This window comes from Primulina huaijiensis, chromosome 15 (genome assembly GCF_012295235.1).
Source record: "Primulina huaijiensis isolate GDHJ02 chromosome 15, ASM1229523v2, whole genome shotgun sequence".
NCBI lineage: Eukaryota > Viridiplantae > Streptophyta > Magnoliopsida > Lamiales > Gesneriaceae > Primulina > Primulina huaijiensis.
In genome coordinates, this window is record NC_133320.1 from 23,822,736 (window position 1) to 23,834,536 (window position 11,801).

At 36.2% G+C, this 11,801-nt stretch overlaps 2 protein-coding genes across 2 annotated transcripts; one reads left to right on the plus strand and one right to left on the minus strand.

Annotated features, from left to right (window-relative positions):
• Positions 1–4,163: 4,163 nt before the first annotated feature.
• Positions 4,164–5,237, minus strand: LOC140958313 (large ribosomal subunit protein uL11-like). Its single transcript, XM_073415728.1, has 2 exons — positions 4,609–5,237; positions 4,164–4,400 (listed from the first exon to the last, which is right to left on the minus strand). Exon 1 carries the CDS (start codon positions 5,149–5,151, stop codon positions 4,651–4,653), a length of 501 nt encoding a protein of 166 aa, XP_073271829.1. The 5' UTR covers positions 5,152–5,237; the 3' UTR covers positions 4,164–4,400; positions 4,609–4,650.
• A 1,263-nt stretch (positions 5,238–6,500) lies between these two features.
• LOC140959439 (protein S40-4-like) lies at positions 6,501–6,977 on the plus strand. Its single transcript, XM_073417269.1, has one exon. The coding sequence runs from the start codon at positions 6,501–6,503 to the stop codon at positions 6,975–6,977; it is 477 nt and encodes a 158-aa protein (XP_073273370.1).
• The last annotated feature ends 4,824 nt before the right edge of the window (positions 6,978–11,801 follow it).

The following is an 11,801-nucleotide window of genomic DNA, read 5'->3' on the forward strand; positions in this document are numbered from 1 at the left end:
GACTCGATTTAGGTATCTCTTTGGACTGGGATAGTAAGGATACACTCAACAAATGACAAGTAGATATCCCTTATTAATTTTTTTTAAAAAAAATCAAATTTTGTATTATTTTTCTTTATTAAATAGAAAAAAACTGAACGTTGTACCATTTGTATCATAAAATTAAACACATTTCATGATTTTGCTCTCTGATGGAGTCATAAAAGAGCATGGCGATTAATGGCATAAAACTCAAAGTTCAATCAAATGCCAAAATCCTGCTGAATATTGAGAAGATTTCGCATTAATTTATTAACGGATTTGAGTCCAACATAGATTATCTTAGCGTACCCTTTAACATCAAATAAGCATGAAGTTTGTTTCATGTTAATCTGAATTCGAGAGCAAACCAATTCTGGAACCATCAGCACATACAGAAGCAGCAGGTTCGGGAGCAAGAAAATATGTAGGGAGGCAACAACTTTCAAAGTTCGAAGGCCACTCTCTGTACATAATCAGGGCGCCTTTTGCTGCGCAACCGAAGCAGCCCAGTAATTTGTAGCTCGGTCACTGCCCTGCAGAATTCAGCTCTATACAATATGCAATGAAGGATAATACTGCGTCAATCTGCTGGCATGCTTAACCAAAAATGCGCCATGGATTTCAAATGAAGAACACATAAAAGAAGGGCGAGGATACTGAATTGAAGCATCATTCTGGCGTTCGGGGTTCCTCGAAAACCCTATACCAAACAGAGTGTGCAGATTTACCAAAGAAAATCAATAGAAGTATTGAAGAAAGACCAAATAAAATCACCGTGATGGAGGACTCAAATCTTCGACCAAATAAATTGAAAATTCTTTAATCTCGCGTTATCATCATATCCCTCAGCGGCATCTTTCTCATCTGTATCGGAAGTTTTGGAGGATAAATCGATTCTTCTACGGACTTTTACAGTTGATTTGCCTGGTGAAGAACAAAGAATGGCTGTGGCATTCGTATGTATTAGTACATCAATGTTTTCGAATTCATTTATATCCCTCAGAAAAGATGGTAATTAAACAAAGGCAGAGGCACAAACTCGTAGTTCTTATGTATGCTGTGGGAAAAGTACCTGTAGATTATTACCGCGGAGGAAATAGGCGATGGGACCAAATTAAAGATCGCACGCCGGCGACATTTCGGACAGATTTTCCGAGACTGAGTGTAACGCCCCAGATTCGACGACTGTCATCACTATACCAAGACGAGTCTTTCTAGCGTGCTTATGTCCCCACTCACACGCACCCTAGGAAACTTCCCGGGAGGTCACCCATCCCAAAATTGCCCCAAGTTAAGCACGCTTAACTTTGGAGTTCTTATGTGATAGGCTACCGAAAAGAAGATGCACCTTCGTGATATGAGTAGTACAAATCAAATCTTTTAAGCCTTCTTCAACTGTACAGTCCATTACATTGAACAGTCTCGGAATCCCTCCCATTCTCGTGTGGGATCGGTTCATTCATGTTCCCTCCACCTAGAAGCCTACCAGGAGCCGCTCATTGTCCGTGCAACTGATGGCACCGGCGATCACCCCCTAGCTCAATTGGTACCAGACTTGTGCTGAGTATCTATATATCCATGTGATCTCAGGTTCGAGTCTGGGAAGGCACAAGCTCCAGTGCATGGACTGGAGAGTTCTATGAGTAACCCGTACGACGTCTATGGAAAGCCCGTGAGGGAAAAGGCCCCTTGAGGGAGCCCAAGATCGGGATAGCCTTGGGTCGATCAGGGCAGTGGGCCGTATGGGCGGTCCACTGGGCCTGTAATGGGCATTACAATGCCTATAGGCTGTTCCCGATCCAACTGGCAGGAGTCGGTTAGCTCAATTGGTACCAGACTTATGCTAAGTATCTATATGTCCAGGAGATCTTAGGTTCGAATTTGGGGAGGTACAAACTGCAGTGCCTGGGCTGGAGGAGTCATTGAGTAATTGGTCATGGGATAACCGACTCCCGCCAGTTAGATCGAGAACAGCCCATGGGCATTACACAGAGGCCTCTACCAACCATCTCTTGCAGCCAACCCTTGGGCTTGTTTCTCGTTTTGGCGTGAAACATACGGAGAGAGTATGCAGAGATTGTCGACAACATTCTTTCAGTCTTAATGCATACCTTTTTAATTCCTAACAACCAACGGCACCGTAGTGAGATCGTAAATAATATTTTGACAATGATTTATAATGAGATTCATAATATGGTATATAATATGATTATTATTATTAGTATATTATAATGTCTAGTACAAATCTCCCTGGTCTTGCTCGTATGTGAAGCACACAAGTCGAAGTTATTGTATAATTTATCTATAAAAAAAATTAACAAAAATTTGTGTGAGACGGTCTCAAAATCGTATTTTGTGAGACGGATCTCTTATTTGAGTCATCCATGAAAAAAAATTACATTTTATTGTGAATATCGACAGTCATATATAAATATTCGTGAGACCGTCTCACAAAAGACATACCTACTCAAAAATATATCATTAACCATCAAAGCTATTATTAGAATGATTAATAAAAGCAGTGACAATTGATGAATAATGAAATGAATAGAAAAGGAAAAGGGATACTTGAATTGCGACGGTCGAAATTATTGGGTAAAAGTAAAAAAAACAATACAAATTTCCCCAGTAACATACTCTAATTTTTGTTCGGTGGGAAAAAAAATCATATACAATAGAGGGTTTAAGCGGCCGGATCCGGTTGTTGGATGAGAGAACAATTTTCATCATCAGAATCTTCTTCTGTAATGGTCTCCAGGGTGGGGGAATTGGAGGGCTTTAGAGGAACTATGTAAAGGGCTGGTGCCACCTCAATCCAACAACTCAATGATCCAAACCCGACCTGAGGCGACCCAATCGTCATCGTCATCGTCATCAACGTCTATTGAGAATAAGAAAGAAGATTAGATAAAGAGGTAAGGGAGGAGTTGATTGTGTGCATAAGAGGAGAAGAGTGGGAGCTGGGGTTGAGAAAGTTGGGTGAATTCAACTTATTTTATAGGAGGAGAAAGCAGTGGAAAGAACACGGAAAGTGGTGAGTTGAACGGGGAAAATGTGAAAAATTGTTGCTTGATTTTTTGGGAGATTTGGACCCGCCACCAGCCATCCGCGCGATTTCTATATATATATATTTGTATTTTTGGCTCATGTTGTTTGTTGCTTTGTGTAGCAACATGCATTAATAATGCCAAAAAGCTTTTGTGTGGAGTCGATTCACATTTAAAAATGGTTTCCTGGCATTTTTCGGAACTGATCGACTCCACGGTCCAAACTCACCTACAACTTTTTTTTTTTTTAAGAAACACTAAATTTTAATTGATTTAACAATAATATACTACCATCCGATGGTGGTGATGGCATAGAACGACAAAAAGTTAGTTTATTGATTAAAAAAAAATCGGGCATTTTTTTTCAACCCATAAACTCCATATTTCATTCTCTATCTTCAAAAATAAATATTATTGATATCTATTTTCAAAAAAAATTTCAGATCCATAACTTCTAATTGTTACAAAATACTCCATTAAACCGAACGATAATTCAATAAATGTTTGAAATAAATTATATAAAAATATTAAATAATTATGTACTGTATTGTCAAACACAACGCAATTAACTCTATTTTATACAGTTATTTTTATTTGGTGTTTATTATAAATAGTAAAATTACAATTAATTAATGAAAAAATAAAACACTTTAAAAAAATAGTACTAAAATTAATTCAAAAAATTTTAAAAATATGAATGAACCAAAAACTAAATACAGAAGTACAAAAAGACCATAGCATAATTTCCGAGGATGACATTTTCGTAATTTATGTCATCCTCCAAAACAGAGAATGAAAATGGAGATGGTGATGGAGCGAGCATGTTCGCTTCTCTCCTCTATTTTGGAATAATCCTCTAAGACCAAGATCCAGCATGAAAGACGACCATCGGTGGGTACAAAGTATGTGGAGGAGAGCACAAGTAAAAGTACTTGCTCATTCTGGTAACGAAATTTTGCAAAACCCAAACCATGAAAATGGTTTATTCGTGTATAGCATAGTAAAGATATATAATCCACGTTGTTGGTAAAAAAACAGTAACATGCATCTGAATATAAGAAAACGAATACCATTCATTTGCCAATTAATCGATTTCATACACCAAGTAGTAAGAAAACTTGGAACCCATAAAAATTGGCTACGATATACAAGTATGTAACAGAAATTTATTTTAAAAAAGCAATGAAAAAGGATACGATGATTATTGATTTCAGAACAATAACGAGTGCAAAAAAGAAATTTACAATCCAACAAAGTCAACCAATTCATTCATTCCAGTAGCTGCAAAGCACAGTTACAGTAAGATTTATCAATTCAACAGAGCAAATCAATCTACACATACAAAACATTCGAACGCTTAAACCCAGGCAACAACTAATCAAAGCTTGAACAAGAGATAATGAGAACCATTAATCCATTATCGAGAATAAACGCAAGTTCCATTTAATCTAAGCAGCTTCAGACGAGCTAACAATCGTTTAACACATACTAAATTGAAAAGGAAAAAAAAATAAATGATACAAAATCAAAAGTAACCAACCCCGTATAGGTTCAGCTTCGAATGACAAAATCTCCCCGCACCTCAATCCAGTGGAATCTCGACATCCCCATCGGAAATCTCCTGCTGAAGATCCTTAGGATCCTTTCCATCCACCGTACATCCAACGGAAACACATGTCCCCAGTATCTCCTTTACTGTGCCACTCAAATCCTTAGCCATGGAGCGTGACCTCATTACTTTGGCAATCTCGATGACGTCATCGAGAGAGATGTTGCCGTTGTGCTTGATGTTCTTCGTCTTCTTCCGATCGCGTTCCGGTTCCTTGAGCGCCTTGATGACGAGTGCGGCGGCGGATGGGACGACGGTAACCTTTGCCTGTCGATTCTGGACAGTGAGCTTAACTGTGACGCGAAGTCCCTTCCAGTCTTTGGCAGTTTCCTTCGCGATATCCTCACCGATCTTCTTGGGAGAGAGACCGAGGGGACCGATCTTAGGTGCGAGAGAGCTGGCCGCCCCGACCTCACCGCCGGTAACCCGGACAAACACGTCCACTACCTGGCTCGGGTCGAACTTCGGCGGCATTTTGGGGGATCCCGTAAATCAGAGTTCGAGTACGGGGGAATGAAAATGGTAGCTTACGCTTCCCCTAGGGCTTTGTGGGAGGACAGAAAATGAGCCAGTTTAAAGCTTGGGCCTGTTTTGTATTTTTGGTGTAGTGGGTTGGGCTTTGGCTTTTATACCTAAAAACGAAAATGATATATAGAGACATTCGTCGTCTCTTTTCCATGTCTGGCTAATTCATGTCTAGTCAGCACAAATACTCCTGTTAAATCTGTCTTCACGTATTAATTTTATAAAATAGATCTTCTACTCGATTAGATATATGAAAAATATGATTTTCTATTCTAAAAGTATTAATATTCATTTTATATATGGATTGAATCAATTGGTCTTACGACTACATCGAGTTGAGTACCTCATGTTCGGTTTTTTCAGGTCGGGTACCTAGAAATTTGGGTAATTCCTTTTACTACCCGAATTATACCCGGGAAAAAATACCTGAAAAAAGTCAAGTAGTCCAAATTTCAGGCTTTTTTTAGCTAAAGCAAACAAAGTTCAATGTTTTGTCGTGCCTACCTACTGCCACCATGAACCACTTTAAATAATAATCTATCATTCATCCATTTTAGGGAAATTGAAATTATTTCGTCAAGTTGTCATTCAATTTATGTAAATTCATATTTATATATAATATTTGCTCAATATTATTTTACTATCCACAAAGTAGAATTAAAAATAAATTAAATTTAAATTTCACAATCTTCAATTCATCCCTTGATTGATTAATTATCACATTAGATCTTAAAAACAATTAGGACCCATATGTCGGGTACTCAAACCCGATTGGGTAACCAACAGTCCAACACACTGTCGATACATACCCAATTACCATACTATTGGGTTCGGGTGTAAAATATTAGTGTGGTTCAGGTACCCGAACCCGACATTTCCAAAATTGCTCGATCCAATTGGGTTGGGTCGGGTGCCCAGAACCCAATTCTCACCCTGACCAACAATATTCAACAACCGTTTCATTTTTCAGATAGTTTTATTAACAAGTAATTTGCATTTACGTTTTTTACACTTTTATCTCACCTATTTATATTCGTAAAACAAATCGATATATATTATTTTTATAATAAAAATAATATTTTAAATATAAATATTAATAATTTTTTTGTAAGTCGTGTAAAAAAAATTATAAAATTGATCTATAAAATCATGTAATAAACTTACGTGTAAAGTCAATCGTAATTACCGAGAAATTATGATAGAATGACAAATAAACCCATGCTCCGCTCATACTATATAAAGCGGTTCTGTCGTGTGTCACACATTTAAACTTCTCCATCCAATCATTTTCCTCCCCAATGGCAGCTGAGAGGAGCCACCGCTATCTTGGCAGCGGCGCCGATCAGCTCAACCCTGCATCGGGCGGAGATCAATTCGAATTCGACGAAGCTGACATCTGGAACGTCGGAGAAATCATTCTACCCGAAGGCGGCAAAACTGTACTTTCAAGCTCGCGTACACTTCGAATACCGGCGAGGAGGCGTGTTGATCATGTGGATCGGTTGCCCGTAGGATCGAAATCTCTGCCAGTAAATATCCCGAACTGGTTCAAAATCTTCCATAGCGAGTGTATAACCCGCGCCAGTGATCGGGGAGGAGATCGCGAAGGCGACGAGGAAGGCGGAAACGATCACAAAATACCTCCACACGAGTATTTGGCAAGGACAAGAGTCGCTTCCATGTCCGTGCACGAAGGGGTAGGCAGGACGTTGAAAGGGAGGGATTTGAGTAACTTGCGAAATGCGGTTCTGAAGAAAACCGGCATTGAAGACTAAGGTGAGTGGTGGTGAACAAATGATTGAATCTTGGGCTAACCTTCATTTCAAGATTTTAATTTAATATATAATTTTATTATACAGTTTCATCAACTTGTTTTGTATAATTCGATATCGAAATAAGTACCATTGTAAAATGAGATTGATTACGTTTCTTGTTATGGCTATAGCATATAGAAGTCAACTTCAGATTGGTAGATTTGTTTTAAAAAAAAAGAAATAGAAAATCGTTTTGATGATAAAAAAATGGTAAAAATCATTATCTTATTGCACTCTTGGATCGCTCATTTGTCCATTTAGAAACTTTGAATAAATTTAAAGTTTAATGAATAAGAATTAAACTTAGAAATATATGAAACTCGAAAGAAAAGGTTTTATGCGTTGAGGGAGACGTTGAGACGCTGGATATGACGTCTATCAAGAACGCAGGGGAGGCGCTTAGACGTCTCTAGAGCGCCTCCTCTATGCCGTGAAATTTTTCAAGGTTGTGAGGGAGACGCCTAAACATCCGACAATACTGTTTACTAAGAGTTGCGAATTTTTATGGATTTTTGTCACCAAAAAGTGTCTCTTTATCACATTTTCGAGATTTTTGACTTAAATATCAATCAATCTGAATGAATTAACATAATGAAATATAATATAACACCGACTTTGAGAGGAAAACAAATAAAAAGTATTTACATTCATTTTTAACCTTTTTTTCTTTATTATTCTCGAAAGGGAGTTTGCTTCATTTTCTGGTTATGGAACTTGTGATTTGTAATTATACTATCACAAGTTAGATGTCTTTGTATTTTGGAAGACGATTGTCATATCCCATGAGCACCATGTGTGAGACAAATTTGTCTTAAGAATAAAGATTTCTCTCGTGCCTCGAATTCGAATTTGCTAATATAGTTTATTGAGTCTTTTCATCTTTAGGTTGCATATCAACACCAACAATCTTAAGCCGAATTTTGTATTGTTATTCTTTTTTGGTTTACAATTTGAAGATGTGATGACTATAAAAATGAATGACTTCAAATTATGTAGTCTCAAGAAAATATCGACTACTTGTGAATCGCTGAATTTCAAATATCGGGTTTGAAATATTTCATTGCTTATTTTTGTTATAGTCCTTAAATATGATGTTATTTCGATTTTTTTTATGGAAGAACAAGCAATATGTTGATTTTTCTCAGCAATGTGCAAAGATTGAAAAATATGAACTACAAAGATTCTGCTAAACACATGAATATGAATAAGTCTATTCAAATTGTTTCTTCGCTCAAGAATTCAATACTTTGTAAAATGATTTTTAGAATATTCTTGAAAATAAAGAAACAGGAAATCGAAACGAGATTCGAGATATTAAATTCAGACAATGGATTGATAAGATAATCAATCATATGTATAAAATTCTACATCATCAAATAGGGTATGTGTTGAAACGTAAATGGTCTCAATCCATTAATTAGAAAGTTTTATGGCTCCTTAAATAGAAGAAAATAATATTTCTTCATATTTATTGATGACAGTACAAGATATGATATGTATATCTTGCGAAATGAATATGGCTACTTGAATATAAGAAAATAATATTTTTTCATATTTATTGATGACAATACAAGATATGAGATATTGTATATATTGCGAAATGAATGATGAAGCTTTAGTGGATTCTGATATACATAAGAATGATGTATCAATTGTTGTATATGTTGTGACGAATTGTTGAACTCTCTGTTATTTGATTCTAGTTGAATTTTTTAAGTTGTATACGCTTAAACTTCAAATTTGCAATATATTAAATCTTGATTTAAGTTTTATGAGCTTTTACGCTTAAAATTCAAATTGTGATTGGAATTTGATATTCAAAGTTTAAACTTTTGTAAGCAAACACACTTAAAATCTAAATAATCAAAATATTAAATATTTTGATTATTTAGATTTTTAAGTTATATCACTTAAAATTTAGAAAATATGGAGGTTTCAATATCAATCAAAGGACAATTGAAGTGATAGATTCGGATAATACAATGTTGTCAAATTTGAGAATAATGTATAAGGCTTGAATTATTTAAGTAATAACGATTAAATCAAAACCTAACAAGATATAAAATCTTGAAATTGATTTCTAAATTATGACGCTTAGAATTTATAAAGTTATGCTCACCCAATTTTGTTTGGAGGAACCTTTGACTACTGAGATTGAACTACATCGTTCTCATTTTTTCCCCTCTAATTTAATTCTACATGTGAATTTTGCAAAACTTCTGAGCTTAAAATCCAAATTTACAAAATATAAAGTTTTGACTTTGGATTTTCTAAGTTGTGCTCTTAAAATTCAAGTTTTGCAATTCTTGAATTTTGATTTATAAATTTTAACGCTTAGATTTCAGATTAATAGCGTACTAAACATTTCAAAGTTAGTGCGACTTAAAAATGTCAGAAAGTTATATAAATAACTCGACATGTGGGGGTGCCTCATTTAAGGTAGAAATATCATATTAAAACATGACATGAATTTAAATGAATTATGGTAGATCTGGACGTGCTCGTCAAATGCAGAATACCATATTAAACTTGAATTCCAATGGTGTTAAAATTTTGATCGAGTGAAGTTATAAAATAACTTAATGGATCTGCCGTAAAAAGCCTTGGAAGAATATCAAGTTTATAGTTTGTTAAGAGGAATGAGTTTAAAATCTACATAATTAAGTTATCACAATCATAACATAATCTTGTTAATTGGATATCTCAATATCTTTATTTAATGTGACAAAAAAATTATGAGAACTTGAGTTACCACTTAAAGGAAAGTCATATATGTGAATGTGAGGGTAAGTCACCTCAAAGAAACACTTAAGAAATGTGAGGGCCCGTTATCCTAATAACGATTTATTAACATGCAATCAGGATTAATCAGTAAACAGCGGAAAAGTGAGTTAAAAATTTGCGTTTGAGCCTATAAAAATTTCGGCATGACCTTATCATAAATTGGACATACCAGAAAATCAAATACTCAAAATACACAACATATGCCCTCAATAAACACAACATCATAAACATGTGCCAGCCATACACAATCATGACATATACAAACCCAAAATATCATAGAGCCGACAAGGCTCGATAATACCATAATACAATCCTCCAAATATATACATATAGTATCGGGGAGACAGCAACACCGCGCAGTACCTAAATACAACTGAACCCACTCTCAAGCAGCTCTGGTACTTCCTGAGGCTTCCTCTCGAGCACCTGAGGTCGCACCACCTGTACCACCTGTCATGTCCACACACAAAAGACACGACAGCTCCCTCTCGGGGGTCAGAAACCCCAGTACGAGACATCAAGAAACCACGATATATGACATAGAAATGCAATGATGCCATGCATGAATGCAATGCATGTATAGGTGCAAGATATCAGGATATCAGGAGTCGAATGATCGATATCAACAATCATACATTTATGCTCGAGCTGGTCCACGACTCAGCGGACCGTGCCTGGGATATGGCCCAGCCTCGAAGCCAGCAACTACCTAAGCCGGACCGAATCAAGGTAGCCAAACATCTCCAGAACACCATATCATATCATATATATAACGGATCTCAACCGAAATATAACTGGATCTCAATAACAGATAGGCTCAATATGATATGTTCAGTGGTATTGATGTGTCTAACTAAAATAAAATGTGTGTTAACCAAAAGAATTATTTTATTTTATTTTGCACATCAATTACCAACTGATAATATGCGAGTCAGCATATAATATCACATAAATCAACAAATAGCACATAAATCATACACAGGATCATCAGATGACTCTGTCAGACATCGTGAAAATAACTGATCTCTACGTACCTCGACTAATTTACCAGTAACTTAAATCCTCAAGAAAGTACTGGAAATGCCAACTCAGACAAATCACCTGAATATTAATTTAAATGGTCATATTATCATATAAAAATTCCACAACCATTTAAATTCAACTATTTAGACATTTTAAATTCCTAAAATTCCAATATTCGATTAAAATGCCTAAAATCAATCATTTCTATTTTATCGTCGCAAAATATTCTTTTTAGCTTTGAAGGACGCTAAACCAATATGTAAGCGACTGCGATAAATTCTAGGTTCACCAGATTATACCTCCAACTCGCACAAGTCCGGAACCTACAATAATCACCCAATAATTAATTAATAATGATACGATATTTGAGTCGAAATTTAATCAAATTCACATACACAACAATCCGCACCAATATAGCTTGTACGTCCAATAACAGTGGCTCGAGCCTAAACCGACGCTGAACGGCAACAGGCGGTGGAATCGCCGGAGAAGATGACCGGAATTCACGCACAAAATCAGAGCCGACGTGTCGTTCTCGAAAATTTGCAAAAGTGGTATCAAAAGAAAGCTTATGAGATAAGGAACAAAACCCCTCAATCAATTTTTACTTTTGAGCGGCGGAAGACGGCGATTTCAGCGGTGAAACCGACGGCGTTTTCCGAAGGGTTTGTTGAAAAATGTCGAGAAACGCTTCAATATGGGTACCAAAACGTAGCTCTCGTCGAGAGCTTTCCAACCATATATTTATTTGAATTTTTCGGCGACCGGTGCGGCCACAATCGACGATCAAAGAGGCGGCGGTGGAATGAAGCTTTTTACAGAAATTACGGGAAAAGTGTAGGGATTCGTGCGTGTTTATGGTGTAGTGTGTGAGAGAGTGTGTTATAATATATATATATATATATTAATATTATATGTGTGTTTATCTTTATCTTTTCGGAGTTCGAAATTTGACCCGATCTATTTTATTTCAACTCT